Raw genomic sequence first — 19,162 nt, 5'->3', positions numbered from 1 at the left:
AAGTTATTTTATAAATACTGTTAAGAAAGAGGGAGCGTTGCGATCTGTACCTGATTAATATTGCTTCTGCACCCCGTGTTGTGTTTTGCCCTCTTGAATTGCCATTCCCTCTTTGACTTTGCTTTTCTGTGTGTCCAGGATTCAGATTATGACGATTGTCTTGAAAGGCACTGAATTTATCCACTGCCTAATAAACCTGATGTTATGGGGTGAACTGTATAGCAAAGTACTTCCTCTGGTCTGAGCACTGCTTCTTTGTGTTGACCTCAGGAGGAAGAGGCTAATTGGATCCGCAGTGGGACTCTCTTCTTGGTTTTTGGGATTACAAGCTGGATATACTCATGGGCTGTTCTTGGCAGCTTGTTTTGACTTGCGTATATGTTCAGAGGTGGCTAATAAGTTCCTTTTCTCTAATGTATTTAGAATCTGTTTGGAACTTTGCAAAACTGAAGCACTTTAAGTAATTTCCACTCTACTTACAGAGAGACAAAGACATGCCAGAAACCTCTTGTCTCGCAGGCAGAGCAGTAAATGTTAGATTCTCAGGGTGTTGGATCTGGTTATGGTCTGAAGCCAACAGATTGGAGAGTGAATGATGGAGAACAGAGGATTTTGGGGAGGCAGTTGCATGGCTGGCTGCATATTGGTAATTCTTTTCTTTGTAGATCCGATGAATGCCCTGCAGAATCTAACTGGGGGTCCCCAAGGAGGGGCATCTGGGATGGGTATGGCTTCCCGAGCTCAAGGAGCACCGATGAGTGGGATGAGTGGTCTTGGCCCAATGGGACAACAGATGAGTCTCCCAGGGCAGCAGCAGCCTCCTGGAACCTCGGGAATGGCCCCTCATGGTATGCCTGGCGTCTCTACGGCTACTCAGCAGAGTAAGTGTTCAGTTTGTTTCAATCACGGAAATTGTTAGATCAGCTTTACAATACATAGCTCTCTTCCACAAGGATGGGGTGCTGAAGAGATTTCATACTTCTGGCTAAGTCAGCCAAGTGAGCTGCAGGAAGAATTGATTTCAAATACTGCTACCTAAGGGGATAAAAGTTTTCTTTGTATAGTGAGGAGCAGTCTAGCTGTGTATGAGCAAATTCTGCTTTTGTCTTAGAAGATGTTAAATTCAGAACTTTCATTTTTGTAGAGCTCACCTGTGTTTTCTATGGGTGTGGTGCTTCCTGCTGGTGACCTCTGCGTATTTCTTCCTGCACGTTTTTACATTCTTTACCTAGGTTGCTGACTCAATATAGGCAGTGAGAATTAGAGTTTGGTACTAGGAGGTGTCATTAGAGGAGAGGGACTTTTTACAAGGGCATATAATGATAGCACAAGGGGTGATGGCTTTAAACTGAAAGAGGGTAGATTTAGATTAGGTGTAAGAAATTCTTCACTATGAGGGTAGTGAGGCACTGGGACAGGTTGCCCAGAGAGATTGTGGCTGCCCCCTCCCCGGCAGTGTTCAAGGCCAGGTTGGATGGGGCTGGGAGCAACCTGGTCTGGTGGAAGGTGTCCCTGCCCATGGCAGGGGGTTGGAACTAGATGATCTTTAAGATCCCTTCCCACCCAAACCATTCTGTGATTAGTTCTGCTGTTAGAGTGCCTCATGCCATTTGAGGAAGCAAAAGTATATGCTGCTAACAAAGAATATTAATGTACTTTAGGGATTATCATAAATTATTATGAGTTATACTGGGTAGCTTTGTCTTGCATGGTTTGGGTCTCATGTTTTAAGTACAGTTTACTTTCTTTTTAGCCCAACTTCAGCTTCAGCAGATAGCTCAGCAACAACAGCAGCAGCAGCAACAATTCCAGCAGCAGCAGGTGGCTTTGCAGCAGCAGCAATTCCAGGCCCAGCAGTCAGCCATGCAACAACAGTTTCAGGTCCAGCAGCAGCAGGCAGCAGCAGCTGCAGCAGCCCAGCAGCAGCAGCAGCAGCAACAGCAGTTGCAAGCCGTCCAGCAGCAGCAACAGCACATGCTGAAACTGCAGATGCAGCAGCAGCAAAACCAGCAGCAGGTGATGACAAACAATTACAATGGCAATTGAGGTGATCTGTGTTCAGTTACTTGTCAAGTGAGGCTTGGCTTGCATGGAAGTACTGGATGCCGTCTCTGCCTATTAGTAATGCGTTTCCACTGCAGGGTAGGGCTTCAGTTTAGACTGGCACCTTACTTGGCAACAACCTGTTTCGTCCCAGAGGAAAGGCTTGACAGTCATGGGGTTGCTTTCTCCTGTTACAGCAATGGAGAATTAAAACCGTTGTCTCTTTCTCTTTAAAAACATCAGGGTAGTCTTTAATTCGAACAAGAACAAGGATGTGGGAAAGAACTAAAACCACTTGTATTACTGTAGAAGTACTGGCTGTTTTGTCGTTGCGTGAATTACACATTGCCACTTTAAAAAATGTGTACTGAGCACATCATCTGTGTCATCCTTAGGCACAAAAGCAGAAGAGGAAACTTCAGCTGTCGTGCTCTTGTGCAGTTTCTGGTAAATAGTGGTGTTGATGCAGGCTGGTTACATTCGAAGAAGTGCCTCTGAGCCTGTTTGTACAGGAGAAGCTGATGGACTTCATCTTTGCTTTTGAAAACTGTTTTAGCAAAGCAAGACAAGCCCGTGATATTGAAACCACGGGATGTGCACTGTGTAGAGTTGAGATATATGAAGAGTGAGTGGATAAAAAGGTTGGGCTTTCCCTTTGGACTTAAAACCTCAGCCTGATGTTAGTAGGATTCTGTTTGCTCTTGGTTTATGCTGTAGAAATAAGGCTGCTATCGCATTGCTGGAAGCCTTAGCATCCTGGCTTTTCCTGCTTTTCAGATGCAGCAGCAACAGCAGCAGCAACAACTGCAGCGAATTGCCCAAATGCAGCAGCTGCAGGCAGCGCAGGCTATGCAGGCACAACAGCAGCAGCAACAGCAGCAGCAGCAACAGCAGCAACAAATACCACAACAACAGATACAGCAGCAGCCACCTCAACAAGTAATGCAACAGCAGATGCAACAGATGCAGCAGCAGCAGCAGCAACAGCAGCAGCAGCAGCAACAACAACAGGTTGCTCAGGCACAACAATCTCAGCTTCCACCACAATCCCAGCCTCAACCCCAGCCCATGGTATCTCAGCCACAGGCAATCTCAGGACAAATTCCTAGTCAGGTTATGCCTGTTACTCTTACACCACAGCAATTAAAAGCAATGCAGGTAAGGGCTAGTGACAAGCTGATTGTTGGCTCATTATAATCCTATGGAGAAATAAAAAAAAAATTCTTTGACTTTTGCTAATAATGAAATAGTAAAAAAACATGGCTTATTGAGAGATCTCTAGTTAGTGTGTTATGAGTATGGAGAGTTTAAAGGTTTATGTCTGGGCCTGCCAGTAGAGAACAGTTTTGTGTGTAAGAGTAGGACTTCTGGAAGTCTGTGAAAATCATTTACTGCAGCTCAGACTTAAAAATAATTTCTTGTCTTACTCTTGAATGAACAAGTGGAAAAAAAAAAAAAGGAAGAGAAATGAACTTTGGCTAAAGAAAAGTCACCTCCATTATGTTTGCTGTTTTAGAACATGAGCAAGTGCTTTGAAGTGCCTAGTGCATGTGACTGGAGCTAGTGTTGGCTCTCTAGCATGCTGGCTTTGCTTCTGCTGCCATGTTTAGAGATTTTGGTCAAAGTTTAAGTTACTGGTAGTTCCTGCCTTGAAGAGCGTGTGGACAAGACAGTAGTTTTACTCTGTTGAACCTCTTGCTGGGCCATCCCCTTAATGGTACAGCTTTTTGAACTGTTGCATTACAGTAATTTTTTTCTGGGTTCCATATGTGTTGTTGAGCAAAAGCTCAGACGTAATCCCAAGGCCCACTTTTCTTTGGGCCCTGCTGGGGAGCAGTGGAGTGTCAGCCACGCTTGAGAAATTATTGACCCAGCATGGACGAGTTGATACATCCGCTTTGGCTCCTACCAGCTAAGCCAGGAGTAGTTAGATGTCATGTACATCACACTAACAGTCATAATGTATTTGAAATGCTGGTCATTGGTAGGTGCTTAATCAGCACCTGGTTATGTCGTTAACTGTGTTTTCCAGAAAGTGAAGTATCTAGTATAGTCATAGGAGGATCTGATATTACAGGAAAGAAGTTGCAAGAAGAAATTGAATCCTGGGTGCACAGTCTAGGGGTAGACTGTTCTAAATGTTGGAAACATGGGCATGTGTTTTCACAAAGAAAGCTCAGAAGCTCTAGGAAGATTATGTGTGTGAGGCTGATCTTGTCTTCACACTCTTTTTTATGAGTATAGTCAATATAGTTGAAACAGAAGTGTCATACCCTAATCAGATACCTATGTTTACTTCATTCTTTCTTTTCATACTCAAGGTAAGAGCTCAGCTGGTCCAGCAGCAGCAGGCAGCGGCAGCAGTGCAAGCAGCTCAGGCCCAAGCTGCTCAGATGGGAGCCTCAGGGCAGGTAAGGGCCCAGGAGCCAGTATCACTAGTTACAGGCCTGTAGCAAGTGCATGCTAGAGGTGAGCATGGAGATGGGTTTCTGGTGGCTTTCTGATGAGGGGTCTGACATCGGTCATGCCCTTTATAATGGGGATATGGTCTTTTATGCTGTTTCTCCTTTGCCTGGAGTCAGAGGCAGGATTTCGTTGACAATCTCTCTGTGCATGCTCTCTGTCCTGAGTAGGTAAGATCGTTGCCTGTACTGACACAGGAATGCACATCAATAAGACGGCCTACTGTGGTCACACTACAAGTCTGACTGTTGGTACCTGGAGTGTATCATCTCTTCTTTCGTTAAACTTTCTTAGGTGACTGCTTTGGTGTGTAAACAGATTTCTGTACTGTGGATCTTTGCCTGCTATCTTTATTCACATGTGGTTTACTTTCCATCTCCATGTATCGACCATAAAATAATAGCATAGACAATTAAATCTGTCTGCACTTCCCCTTCATTCCTTTCATCTTTCGTTCTTTTTCTGAGTGAAATGGGTGGTAGATATAGATTGCTCTTGTTCTGGATGTGAATTGTGGAGAAAAAATGGCACGTGTCACAAGTGCAGAGTTACATTTGAAAAAAAAAAAAAGTGCTGGGTGAAAGCTTATTGTCTAACACAGTTTTCTTATCCTGCAATACACTTGTAGCCCCAGTGATTGTTCCTTGATATGTGTCTGGTATGAAGGAGACATGGGGAAAAAAGCTTGGGAATGGCTTGAGCTGAACCTCTCATCCATTTTCCACAAGAATATGAAATAGTCTTTTGTGGCTTACCTCTGTAGTGTTTCATATTGAGGCATTTTACAGACATGGGTAAGTACAATTGTCACCACTTCATAGATGAAGAGACTGAGGCAGACAGATGAAATGAGGTTGACTAGGATTAATGGCAGAGTTCTTTTCGTGTACCCAGACATTCCATGTCTGCATGCACCATTTTCCCTTCAGTGCACAAGTAATATTATAGATTGGATAAGAAATTTGGAAGCCCTTTACGTGGACTGTGGTAATAATTGGTTCTTCAGCATACATCTCCCAGACTTGTATTGGGAATAGTGTCTTGCACTATAACTCTGGTGGCCCACATCCTTGTTGGTGGCTCAGTTTTGTTTCTGTATTGGTCCTTTTGCCTGTGTCAACATAACACAGGATGTAAAAGCTGAGCAGTGGTAAGTACAATTGGTACAGTACTGGCAGCAATGCAGAATTCTTTCTACAGTTGAAATGTGAACTAAAACTTCTGTTTGTTTCTTAAATAATTTCCAGGTGGGAGCTGCAGGGACTTAGGCTGACTGGAAGGAGACTGACTTTTTTTTCATTTTACTAACTTAATGGTGCTCTTTTCAACTCCTAAGCAGATGGATTGTGCTTATGTAGAGTCCACTTCATTCTTGCCCTGTTTAGTGAATTCATATGCCAGTGGCTTAACAGCACGGTGCATTTGAAAAGTTTTGGGTGATTTGTTTGACAGTGGGGTTTGTATTGCAGCTTTATTCAGATGTGTAGTAAACTCAGGGATTGCTCATTGTCTATCACAGGTGGAGCTTAGAAAGCTCCACATGCAGACTTCACTGCATTTATGTTCATGCCATTGCAATATGAGTCTACTGAAATTCACTTAGTGCTGTGAAGTCCAATAGTTAAATGGGTTTCTTGTACGTGCATAAATATTTTTTTAGTATAATACTTCGTTTTAAGATTGTGGCTGTGTACAGTATTACAATGCAGCTTGTGTGTTGACATGGATTTTCTTTAACTTACAAGAAGCTTCTTTTAAGAGTAGATTTTGCTTTATATTTAGTACATTTTTCACTAGCACCAGCATTTTTAGTAAATCTGCCTTGGTTTCTTCATTTGGTTCAGGGAAGCTTTCGTTATAAACAAAGCCTATCCTAATCTTTGCTTATTACCTTTAAACTTAGTCTCTATGGGCTTTCAAACTGGGAATTTTGGTTGATATGGCTGTGTTTTTCCTTTTACGTAAAGTTTCTGTTCATCCTTCCTACATAGCAGTAACAGCAATCCCAGGTTTAAATGTGGATCCATGTGAGTTTTGAGGTTCTTCTCTGAAGTCATAAAGACATCATGCAGGTCAATGTTACCCTGCTTGGGTGTCTAGTCCTTGTAAGCATGTAACTCACAGGTGAAGCTGGTGAATAAAATGTGTCCTAGTGACCACAGAGTGCTAAAGAAGTGCTTGCAGCACCAAGAGAAAATCTGTAGTCAACTGGAGTTTAAATCACTGTTCTGGTGCAGCTCCTTCAGGCGCTCAGAATGCAGATTGGCTGTTGCCCTTTGAAAATCAGAGCTGCCTTTAGTGGAGTGACAGTGGCACAGTACTTACATGTGCTCACCAGAAGCTGCGTATTTACAGAATTCTGAATTTTTGGATTTTAGCTGAAATAAAATTACAGGTTCAGGATTCTAATTGTTATATTCCACTTCATTTTTATCAAATGGGTTTTTTATCTTGCAGTGGAGGGAGACTCTTCCTCTGCTTGTCTCTGTTTTTATGGGGTAAAATTCTGTGTTCTAAAAATTGAAATAGATCAGTTTCACTCGTGGAGGAGGATTTGCCTTCAGTTTAAACCTTGTTCAAAAGTACTTGAACACTTCTGGTTGTTTTCTGTTTTTAGACTGACAAGAACAACTCCTTCATGGATATATTGCTTTGCATGAAATAGATGCAGTCTTTGGAACCCTCTTTCCAGACTCCTTTGTCAAAGGGTCACAGGTTTCATAAATGTAAATCAGCTGGCGAATGGGAAAAATACATTACTTTTGTTAAGAGAGTGGAATTGATGCAATATTATATGTACACTTCCTTTCCAAAGCAGACATTTCAAAACAGACAAAAAAAAGGCACCAAAAAATCAAACCCAAAGTTGTGTGCATGTGCATACATGTTTGACCAGCCACAATAACACAAACAACTGAAAGCCTTCGAATTGGAGTTTGTCACGCTGGTGTTCAGTGGTTTGCCAGACACTTGACCTGTGAATATGCCTCTAATTTCCTTGGCCTCGGAGGAGGTAATCTAAATCCTCACACTTTGGTGGTGTGGCCTGAGAAGCAGGATCAAGATGGGACATGTGGGTCACCATAACATCCCTGGGATTTCACACGCTCCAGAGATCCATGTGCATTCACGAGGGTCTAAGATGGGGTGATTGTGCCTGGAAGGATATGTTTGGGTGTTTTTCCTAGCAATTTCCTTTTTTCGTTTTTTTTTTTGGTTTTGTTTTTGGTTTTTTTTGTTAGGGTTGTGTTGCTTCACCAGCTCTCATGTTGATACTGTAGCTCTTCACTGCACTTTGTAGCATCCACCTGTGCTTTGTGCCAGTGCTGGGTTGTTGTGTTTGCTTGTGGTGGCTGTTGCATGCTGTGTGTGTACATGTACACGTGCATGTGTGTGTGATGTCTGAAACGCTCTCATTTGTTTCCCTTTTGAAATCCTGTCTCTGACCATCCCTCTTTGCCTGGATGGAAAGGGACTACATTGCTCTGATGTTGTGAACTAACAGCTGTGCTGAATTTGACACTATTTTCTTTATCAGTTATTGCTTTCCTTTTTCCGTCTTGCTATGTTGTATTTAATTTTATTTTTAACAATTGTAAGCACATGCATTCTCTGACTCTCTAGAGACATGTTGCTGGCTGCTTCAGTCCATTTACATAGAACACTAAGCAAGAATGCCCCCAAACATTTACTGAAAGGAGACTTCATTAACTTGTAGGTTAGTTAGGGCCTGTGTAGGTTCCTTGGTAATATGTATGCTGGAAAAAAAAGTAGCCCAGAGAACTTTACTGTAGGTCCTTGAAGTACCAAACAGAAGCTCCTTTACTGGTAAGTGAATCTGCCAAAACTACCTCAAAAAGATGCTGTATTTGCTGTAAATTCTCAGCATATATGGAGTAATATCAACTTTTAAGTAACAGAGAGCTATACAGATATATATGGTTAAATCTGTGTGGCTCATGCAGGCTGATGGCTCTGGAAGGTACTTCTGGACACTGCAGAGTAGCATAGTCCTAATACTATTTTAAAATACAAATCCATTCTATTGCTAACCTTCATCATCTGTCCTAAATGATTGTACTTTAGGGTGTGCTCAGTCTATACATCTAGAGAACCAAATAGTACATGAATAAGCTTGATGCAGATTATGGACTCAGAACAGAATATTTCAGCACAGCTTAGTAATAGAGGAAAGGGTATTTGTCAAAATGATGGAAATTACAAGGATATATTTGACTTATTCAGTGGGTTATGAGAGGAAGGAAATAGCTTTTTCAAACCCGTAAGTCCTTTTTGTTGTCTTTGGCATTGTTGCAGTGTCATAGGTTAGGTTGGTCTGAAGTTTTGCTCACTGTGGAGCATTCCTACCGACAGTTGCTGTTGAGCTGCCTGCCAGATTCTTTTATAATGAAGGGCAGCATATGCAAATACTGCTAAATCCTTTGAGTCCATGGTGGGGAAAAGCACATTATATAACTTCTTATATAGAACATTCTTGACAACAATCTTAGAATACTTATTTCCAAGAATTCTAGAAATTCAAAAAGTCAGGCAAAATTTAGGAAAAGCCTTCGATGCAAAGGATAACGTAGTCAACCCTTGACCCATGAATCTGACTCTCTATATCAGCTCCCTCAAGATACCTAGAGTTCATTAGATACTGTCTGAAAATGGATAGAAAGAGTATAAAAGGGAGTTTGGTTTATAAGCTAGCATGTTAGGTTAACCTTTAGAGAAAAGCTCACTAACCTTCCCTTCATGCTCCCCCTCCCCCTAATTCCTGGAGGTTGCATGTGCTTCTCATCCTGCCAGTGCACTGCATTTCTTGTTTTGCGATTACTTTTGTCTGTTGTCCCTCTGTCCTCAAAGATGATCACCGCACCTATGGCCCGAGGTGGGATGCAAATAAGACCACGGTTCCCGCCTACCACCGCTGTGTCTGCTACACCGCCAAGCTCCATTCCTTTGGGCGGACAGCAAATGCCACAGGTATTTACTGAGTCGAAGCACATTGCGTCAGGAATTGTGCAAAGCGTTCAATACGTGATTGTGTAGCGCTTGCTTTCAAGCAAGGGGAAGTTCACTTTTTCATCAAACGACTGACTTACTGGTGTTACTCAGGGTATTGGGCTGTTTAGGTTCTTTTATGGATCCTTTTGCATTTTAAATAATAGGTTTTCTGAGAGCTTGGGGTATCAAAAGTGTTTTTAAAGCAGCGTAGATCTTTGTTTTTAACACATAAATCGTTTCCATGTTTAGAATTGATTCAAGTCTCAAATTAGAGCTTTGTGGTTTCTGTTTAGTCTTTGTCCATACTCCATGGGTGTGCATTTATGAGAGTGTTGCAAGTCAGTACTGCAGTGTCCTGGCTGAGTTGTGTCTGGGACCTTACTTATCATGTATTCATGGTCTGTACAGGTGCTGCTTTCATTAATAGTAAACTTGGCGCATTTCAGTTTGAGTAGCTTCTTGGTATGGTACCAGGGACCAAGAAATGGAGCTGTTCTTTTCTTTCATGGTTGTGTGAGAGGAATTGCCAGAAGGATTCCACTTGTACCTGCACCAGAGAAGATCCTGGGTAGGCAGGCTGGCAGCACCTGCCCAGCTGTTGCTGGAAGATATGTGAGGTCAGAGTACTGCATCTGCCTGGTGCAGGTGCGGACCTGCTAAAGACCTCACAGTCGAGTTTTGCAAGAAAAATGTGTCATCTGGGGGGAGCAGGCATGGGGAGAACCAGAATGAAATAGAACTGGGTTCTTACCAGTACGTCACAAAATGAGGCACTGCTCTGCTCAAGTTTGCTGAGCCCTATTTACTGTTGGTTTAAATACGTATCATATGATGATGGTGGAATAGCATTCAACTGCATTTTTCTGTCTGTTGTTCGTGAACCTCATGCCTTGTTCTTCTAGATCTTAATTTTCAAATTTAATACCAGGTGCAGTTTTAGTTCTTAATACTGCTGCGTTTTGTTCTTAGGTTGAATGAAAGTGTCTCCGCTCTTTGCAAGCTTGTCATGGGGCTGTGGAATATCTGAAACTCTGCTTCCTAGTGCTGCTGCATCAAGTTTAGTAGGCTCAGCCTTTTCTTCTCAGGAATTTGCCAAGGCAGATACAGTGACCAGACCGATTCTGCAGACCTAGGCAAACAGCTAGGTCTGGTTGTTTCTGGTTTAGGATGGATGGTCATTTCAATCCAGGTCATTGTTTATATGTTAACAGCTATGCTTAGGTTTTATTTTAGTTGAGTCAGAGGAGAATTTACTTTGAGCTTTATTCACTGTAGCAGTTTATATATAACTGAGACAATCATCTGCCATATGAAGTATTCGGGATGTTTGGTTTGACAATGAGGCCTTCCAATAGGTGTTTAAGGATTAGATTGGCTTATATTTAATACTTGAGTCGTAACAAAAGACCTCTAGTCTAAGTGCCATAGGCTGATCTTTTAGTGCTGTCATGTCTGGTTATTGAGGAGCTTTGATTTGAATTGGTCATCAAGGTAGCATGCTAAGGATTGTGAAAATGATGTAGAAGACTGAACAACTAGAGAAGCAGAAGAATAAAGGAAATTTCTGTATGAACAATGGATTGGAGTGAAAATGGCTCCTAAGCAGGAGGTAGGATGAGTGAGCGAGTCATGGTTTAATGGTGGCAGGAAGCATGTTTTTAAAGCCAGTTTGACATGCCATATATGTGACAGCTCTGGATCAGCATGAATCTCCAGTGCTGTCTGCCAAAACTTTTTGTTCAGGTTCCAGGTAGATTAGAAATTAGAAATGTTACAATTTATGCCTCTTAATTTCATTAAATGGTTAAACAGTTTTGTCTGATGGATATGTTATGACTTTCTTGTCATCAGAGTCCTTCCAGCTGTTCACAATAGGGTAAAGGGCTCTAGCATATATCTGGTTATTGAGTCTATCATCTACTTGACTACAGTATTAAAGTCATTTAGACTTGGTGATAGGTAGTTCAGAGTGTCTTTTCTCTTTAGGAAAGAATCTTCGTATTGAAGGTTCTTTCCTAAACTGAAGAATCTCTTCCAACAAAAGGACCAGATGTGATATCAATACTGTGTGGCTATTTATTTTTACCCCACGTGACAAAAATATCAGTCTGTCCCTTTTTTATCATGAGGCTCAGTTGATTCTGCAGTGGTTGTTTCTGTTTAATTGGCTTTTTTTTTTTTTCTATTACAGTCTTTTCAATCAAAAGAGTATATTTACTGATGTGGCATTGTATTCCACAATCTCTTGGTCTTTTGAATTGCCAGAGAATTTTTTTTTTCTTAGCTGAAGTTTGTTTGTGTCTGAATAGTCGCCAAACGTGAACTACAATCATTGTTAGTGGCACTTTTTGAACAGCTAAGAGAAGTTTCATATACCATATTTGGATTGGCTCAAGACACCTGCTGATCTTGAAATTTTAAAAGATTATATTAATCTAATACTTACGTAGTTGCTAAAGCAAAAGCTAACTGATGTGCTAATACAAATACAAACTGTGTTTCTAGTGTCAAAGCCTCCAAGTTCTGTCTACGAATTTATTGCAGTCTGCAATAGTATGAACTTCCAATTTATTGTTGGCACAGAAATCCAGCAAACTGAAAATATAGGGGGAAAAAAGTGAAACGGAGTTAATATTAAAGTAAAGCAAGGGGTGACTGGGAATGTGGGAACCTGTATCTGAACTTATTTGAAGCTCTGCAGAGTTTCCATTTTGTCACGTAAAGCAGCGTAACTGTGAACTTTAAACCCAGTTTGCAACGGAGTAGGCAAGGCTGTGCTTGCTGGCTTAACGCTGAAACTGTGAGGACAGTAGTGTCAATGCTTTCTAGAGTTTCCCTTTAGACTAAAAGTGTTTCTACTGTTCCTCATTATTACCCATCACTTCCTTGTTGCAGTCTCCTTTTCCTAGCTTCTGCGTATTGTGCACTCTTGCTACTGGGAGCTTCTGAAAAACTCTCGCTAGCTTTGTCTGCTGAGTGCTGGTGTTTGCCTGAGACTTGGCAAGCTGGAGGTAGGCCTCGTAGCTAAGTTTATCTTTCAGGACGGTGTGCTCTAAGTAGCTTTGATATAGTGGATATTAAGTGCAAACTTTTGTCATGCAAGCGTAAATATCTTATGGGCAAGGCTTCAGAACATTAGGGCTTGGTGTCATGATCTGGTCACTGTAGAGCCGCAGAGTGAATTCAGGTTCAGTGGGCTGTGATAGCTGTGCATGGATATGCTTGTAGATGCAGCGGCTCTCATCCTGCGGTGAAAAATGTGTAGTTGCATTTCCTTATGTATGTTGAAGATGAAGGGTGTACAAATGGTCAGTAACCGTGGCTTAACTCGAGTTAAATGAGGAGCTAAATGAGTTTAATAGAGTTACAGCTCCAGAGGGAGGGCTTTTTGTCTTTTGGGTTTACTGGTATTTTTGTGGGGCTTTTTAAAGGCTTCTTTTTAGTGGGAGTCAGTTGGAAAGAGTATTCCCTAGAAGTGGAAATTTCATGACGTTGTTACAATCTTAATCCATATCCTGCAAACAACGTAGAAATCTGAAGGTGAAAGCATCTTTAGATCTGTTGTATAGATGACATTGGAAATTATTATGTAGCAAATTAACTGCTTTCAAAGAAAAGTGAGGCAGTAAGGTCAGAATTGCATATTTTTGAGTGCGTGTTTTTGAAAATGCTGCAGTTTTGCTTAATATTGGACATTAGCCTTTGGTATTCTGAAATGGAGCTGGCAGAGGGCAAACCTGTTGCAGGAAGGAAAGCTGTTTGCCTATGCACAGATTTAAATGAGAAGGGGTAATGCAAAAAGGGGTCTAATTCATTCTATGCTTAGGTGCACTTTAGATGCTGCATTGCTGCATGTTCTTTTCTTTGCTTTTCTGCAACATTTGTAAATTAATGTGAATGGACCTTGGTGTTGAAGTAGGTACAGAAGCTTAAATCTGGCAGAAAACCTAATGAAATCTTTCTCCTTCCTTCCCAAAACAAGGATTTAAGTTTTCAGAAGTCATTTTATGTAACCAACTTGAGACACTTAAAAGGGGATTGATTTTCAGGAAGTGATGAACCACTCAAAAGTGGTCTTAGTTTGACTTGGTGAAAAATGGGTTCAGCATCTATATGGGTAAGTTCTAAATCACTTGCTGTTTAATAGAATTTTAAAAATATCAGGGAGTGCTTTTTGCAGTGTTCATCGTCATATCCTTCCAAACAGTGGTGAGATGCTTGGTTTCTGTGGGAGGCAGACTATTTCAATATCAGAAATGCTTTTCCAACTGTTGATGAGACACACGCTGTTAAGGAATCCACCTCCTGTGAAAAACAGTAAGCGCAGTCTAGTGTTGATTATGGAGAAAAGGAAGATATAATAGCTGATTTAAAACATCACTTCAGCCTCACTTGTTCTAGGTGTTATCTTTGTAGGAGAGGTTGCAAAGGTAATGGAGTTGTTGAAGATTAAAAAAAATAAAAGTCATAGTATGTCAGGCTGTGTTTGATTTTAAAGTATGTGTTAATGGATAATAACATACTGTCTTCAAGTTTAGTAGTTTTACATTTGCACCTAGCTGGGGATTGTTTGGGCCCATTATTTTTTTTTTTAGTAGTGTGACCTCTTGCATAGCGGTCATGTGATGCTCCAAGCAGAGCATTTCCTGTTATATTCAGTGTGTACATGCAAAATTAGGCTATGCAATACTTACTTTTTGATATGCTAGGTATCATGTCCTCTGGAACCAGCTGGGTGATTTAGATGGATATTGAATGAGTGAATGAAGGGCAAGACCAAGTTGCAGTGCCCATGAAGTGTGTGGCACTTGTGGATTTGCTGGGAACTTTGCTTAAAAATGGTTTAGACTGAGGGAAACAAAGTTAATTCATAAAGGTGCTAATCAATGACTTACAGGATGGAGGCGTGGGTTACTGAGTCACGGTATGTGGCCTCTGTGGGCTAATTCAATTTATCTCTGTATGTACTTACTTGTAGCCTCAGGTCATATGAACTCTGCGTGTGCTGCCTTAAACAACCATGATCACTTGATATCTGCTTTACTAGACCATGCTTCTGGCCATGATACAGGGGTTTTTGTTTGGTTTTAAGTGATAAAGGGGAAAAATGTCCGTTAGAACAAATGTGAGAAGTTGCTCTAATTTGACATCATCTGGCTCTGGCACTTTAGGGTGTAAAGGATAAACTTAGTTGTTACTCAGAGTTTGGTGCTGTTCTGGAAATGCTCTTATTTGTCTTTTTGTCCTTTAGGCACACCTCATCATTCTCCAAGGGTCAGAAAGCTACTTCATTTTTTTTCCTACCCAGCCATGCAGTTTGGAGTGTTTCAGATTTTCAAAGCTGAATATTTAAACAAGATGGTGGTGGTTTGGCTTATTTAATTTTTTTTTTTCTTCCTCCTAAAGAAAACCAGTTGGGAAGCCACAGTCAAATCTGACAGACCTTTGAAGACTGTAACTAAAATGTCAAAATAAGGGGGGGATGGGGTTTATGGCTGTTAATTCTTGAGTTTAGAACTGTCTTTTCTTCCTGCTTTTCTTTAGTTCTAATAAAGTATAGGGTTTTTGGATGGCACTTCTGACATTTTAACGGCAACATGATGGTTTGGGAAATGAAAAACAATTATACAGTTACTCAAATTGTGTGCAGTTTTAATGGTTATTTCTAGTAACATTTATATGAAGTACTGCCCTGGGAGCCTTAAGAGTGATACAGGTGGGACTGTCATTATGGAGGAGAACAGGAAACTAACACTTTCATTTCTTGTAGGCCTGAGGATACGCTTCTCTCCGTAGGTAAAGCCTTTTAGTTAGGTTCCCATCCTCTGCTCCCTTTTGTTGTTGTTGATGTTCTCTTTTTCCACGTTTCAGGTCAGCCAGAACAATATTACCATGATGTCATCCCCATCTCCTGTCCAACAAGCCCAAACACCCCAATCAATGCCCCCGCCACCACAGCCATCTCCTCAGCCAGGCCAGCCAACTTCTCAGCCAAATTCAAATGTCAGGTGAGCTAGACTGCAACTTTTGAGGACCTTTGTCAGTGCCGTAAGGGTGAGGTTTTCTGAAGCATTCAGTATATCTTACTATGTTTCCTTTGAAGTGAATGAATTTTAATATCAACTTCAGTGAGAGCACAGGTGGGATTGTGCCAAATACACTCTGAAAACCCCTATTTTGAATAAAGAAATCCTTACTAATTCTACTGGCAGAGCTAGAGTGCCATAACAACGCTGACTAAAAGCCTGTCTGCTCACAGGCTGATCGTGCTTCCTCGTCAGATTTGATTTTTATGCTTATTTTTCAGCTCTGGCCCAGCTCCGTCACCCAGCAGCTTTCTCCCCAGTCCATCTCCACAACCATCCCAGAGCCCAGCAGCTGCACGAACACCTCAGAACTTTAGTGTCCCATCCCCAGGCCCTTTAAATACTCCAGGTAAATGATCTGAGAACTATACTGCAAACCATGAGTTGGGGTATGTTTTGGTAATAGTTCCCAGGAAACCTGTTATTGTTTGGCATGATGTAAACTTTAAAGAGCTCTTACAAAGCAGCCAGCATTGCAAATAACGAACATCACATGCACCACACAACGACATGGATATCTCAAATCGAGATCCATTGAAACCTCTTTTCTCATCACTGAACTATGTAATGGGTTTTTCTAACTTACCCAATCTTTTGAAAAAAGAATGATACTTAATTTAATGGGGCATAATGATTGCTTAGTTCCATGCAGGAAGGAACCCTTAGCAACAGCATGCAATTGTAAGGGATATAACCGCTTAATCACAGGTGGCAGGCTGCTTTGCTCCAAAATGCCTTCCTGGGTGTACTCTGACACTTGTGCTCTTCTCTCTCCTAGACATAATGAGCAGTTTCTGATACTGTGAATGGAAGTAACATGCTGGCTCATTCTCATACCAGTGTTGTGTGCTCTGCAGTTTGGAAAGCACCGAATTAAGGAAAACTGCAGCAAATTCAGTGTGTTGATTTAGTGTTTGATGCACCAGAGTGAAGGAAACCTTTAAAAAAAAAAAAAAAAAGTGTTAAATGGGAATTGCTGTTCTGTCCGCAGAACACACTGTTTCTACACAAAGACTAGAGGGTTGGACAAGTGCTTAAACTGTGGATTTGGATGTTTGACATGAGCTACACCTTGAGAGTGCCACTTTTTGGATCTGGGTTCCAAAATGTGAGAGTGCTGTTCTGCAGTTACCTTTTATCATCCCCGTGACATGCAGTCTTTACTTCTTGCCAGGAAATCCAAATTCTGTCATGAGTCCAGCCAGCTCTAGCCAGTCAGAGGAGCAACAGTATCTGGAGAAACTCAAACAGCTGTCAAAATACATTGAGCCACTCCGGAGGATGATTAATAAAATAGATAAAAATGAAGGTGAGGTTCCCTATATTTAGGCATGCATTTCTCTGTCAGCTGTCTCCTCTGAAGAAAGAAGCAGTACCTTGCCTTTTGTGATGGTTTCTATTCCAGGGATTAAACGTGGAAGTTAGTTGTTCTTTCTTACCTGTAATTGTAAAGATTTTACTGTGAGGAGAGGTAGAATCCTCATCCTTAAATTCCCGTTAGTTTTCCATTACTTACGATATTTTTGAGACAGATATTGCTTACACAGTGGATATACTTATGATTAGATGAAAGGTCTTTGATCCTCACTACTTTCTTCAGTGCTAGCTCATGCTTTCACTTCTGACTATACTGTAGTTCTGTCTGCAAGTATGGAAGCTATCCTTGTCGTCAGTGTTTGTGTCTCTGATACTATTTCAGACAGGAAGAAGGACCTGAGTAAAATGAAGAGTCTCTTGGATATCCTGACGGATCCTTCAAAACGGTAACTCTTTTTCCTTTTGGCTGGGCATCACCTCTCCCAGCTCTTCCAGAAATTTGTGGGTTAGCATCCAGCCACCTTGGCGTTGGGGCTGTCTGTGGGGCTCAGATAACAAACACTTCAGCCAAGGTGACCACTTTGTGGTGATGAAATTTCTCCCTTTTCTGCAGGTGCCCTCTGAAGACACTGCAGAAATGTGAAATTGCTCTAGAGAAGCTGAAAAATGATATGGCTGTGGTATGTAGTGCTTTGTGCTAGCAAGAGATAAGCAATTAATTCCAAAAGGTCTTATGATACAGGAAGGTAATTTTTTGCATTTGTCATTGCTCATGCTGCTAATACTTCAAGTAAGGTTGGACAAAATAAGAGAAAAGGAAAAAAATGGGCAAGCATTTACTTCACATGAATCACCCATATGTACCTGTTAACTGAACTTTCAAATTCTTGTGTTTTGTGCAAAGGCTTGAGCAATTCTGTCTGTGGACTTCTGCAGCTGATTGCAGGACAGACTTCTGAAGTGAAACCTGCGGATGGCTTTTTTTTTAATTTTTCTTTTCTTTTTTTTCCTTAATGTTCCTGTATGCAGATTTGAGAGTCCTTTGCATTTCATGCATTGGAAATCTACTGCTATAAAATTTTGTGGCATCAGTAGTAGAGACTTCTTTTTTGGTGATAATTAAAAGAAAAGGGGCTTCTTTTGTGTTTTAGCCTACTCCCCCGCCTCCCCCAGTGCCTCCCACCAAACAGCAGTACTTGTGTCAGCCGCTTTTGGATGCTGTTTTGGCCAACATCCGTTCACCAGTCTTCAACCATTCCCTTTACCGTACATTTATGCCAGCTATGACTGCAATTCACGGACCACCGATCACGTATGTATCCTTGACCTACTGTCTGCCTTAATTGTTCATTATTTAAGGAAAAAAATATTTATTTGTAGAAACTATTAAAACAACAGATGGGTTTATGGGTGGGTGTGAGTTCTATCTTTGCTTTTTACACGTGTAAAGTATTTGACAAATGCAGTGCTGGCATAACATTTTCACCTAGGCCTTTTGTGGATTGTATTTTACATAGAGCCCCCGTTCCTTCCTCTCGAAAACGGAAATATGAAGAGGATGAAAGACAGACCATACCAAATGTCTTACAAGGGGAAGTTGCAAGATTAAATCCTAAATTCCTGGTGAACCTAGACCCTTCCCACTGCAGTAATAACGGCACAGTGCATCTCATATGCAAGCTAGGTAAGCAAGGAGAAACGAAAGGCTGAATTCAGAAAGAAGTGCTGAGCTTGATTGTAGACATTTTAAGAGTTTTTCGCTAACAGTTTTGAGTCTTGCCAGCCTGTGACTTCTGCATGGTCTGTACTTGACCAGGTTCGTAGCACTGCTTAATCATGACATTCTGCACAGCCCGCTTCAGGGTGCGGCTGGAGATTTCATTCACACCGATCCTTTCTTGCACTGACGTTGCAGTTGGCAATCTCCTCTAGTGTCTAGAAAATTACTTGTTGCTAGCTACAATCTTGATTCCTGATTTGACCTATACTGAGGTGTGAGAATTGTTCTGCATGCAACAACTAGGACAGAGCTAGAGAAATGTTAATTTTTGGGAAGGTCTGTTTCAGTTTGTCCTCGTGATCGCTGACAATGGTGTACGTTCAAGAAAGAAATTCAGACTGCATTTTTTTTTTTTCATGTTGTAGTCTCTTAACTTGTTTTGCTCTTGGATTCCAATGGGGAAAGTAGATTCTTTCCTCCTTCCCTTCATTTGAGAAATCTGAACCATTTTTGCCCTGAATAT

At 41.3% G+C, this 19,162-nt stretch overlaps 1 protein-coding gene across 7 annotated transcripts in view; it reads left to right on the top strand.

Annotated features, from left to right (window-relative positions):
- Positions 1–19,162, top strand: part of MED15 (mediator complex subunit 15) — a 30,363-nt gene that overhangs the window by 8,989 nt on the left and 2,212 nt on the right. For 2 of the 7 annotated variants that reach the window (XM_086474477.1, XM_086474476.1), the window contains exons 5-16: positions 666–881; positions 1,754–2,016; positions 2,821–3,201; positions 4,365–4,454; positions 9,376–9,495; positions 15,388–15,524; positions 15,824–15,951; positions 16,777–16,911; positions 17,302–17,365; positions 17,533–17,599; positions 18,071–18,231; positions 18,437–18,603. In XM_086474477.1, the coding sequence (XP_086330603.1) occupies positions 666–881; positions 1,754–2,016; positions 2,821–3,201; positions 4,365–4,454; positions 9,376–9,495; positions 15,388–15,524; positions 15,824–15,951; positions 16,777–16,911; positions 17,302–17,365; positions 17,533–17,599; positions 18,071–18,231; positions 18,437–18,603 (1,929 nt within the window). Of the gene's footprint in view, positions 1–665; positions 882–1,753; positions 2,017–2,820; positions 3,202–4,364; positions 4,455–9,375; positions 9,496–9,719; positions 9,724–15,387; positions 15,525–15,823; positions 15,952–16,776; positions 16,912–17,301; positions 17,366–17,532; positions 17,600–18,070; positions 18,232–18,436; positions 18,604–19,162 lie in introns of all 7 variants that reach the window. The other 5 variants (XM_086474482.1, XM_086474478.1, XM_086474481.1 and 2 more) reach the window with 5 other exon arrangements.

The sequence above is a fragment of the Leptosomus discolor genome, chromosome 16 (genome assembly GCF_034619465.1).
Source record: "Leptosomus discolor isolate bLepDis1 chromosome 16, bLepDis1.hap2, whole genome shotgun sequence".
NCBI lineage: Eukaryota > Metazoa > Chordata > Aves > Leptosomiformes > Leptosomidae > Leptosomus > Leptosomus discolor.
This window is presented reverse-complemented; position numbering and strand designations above follow the sequence as displayed.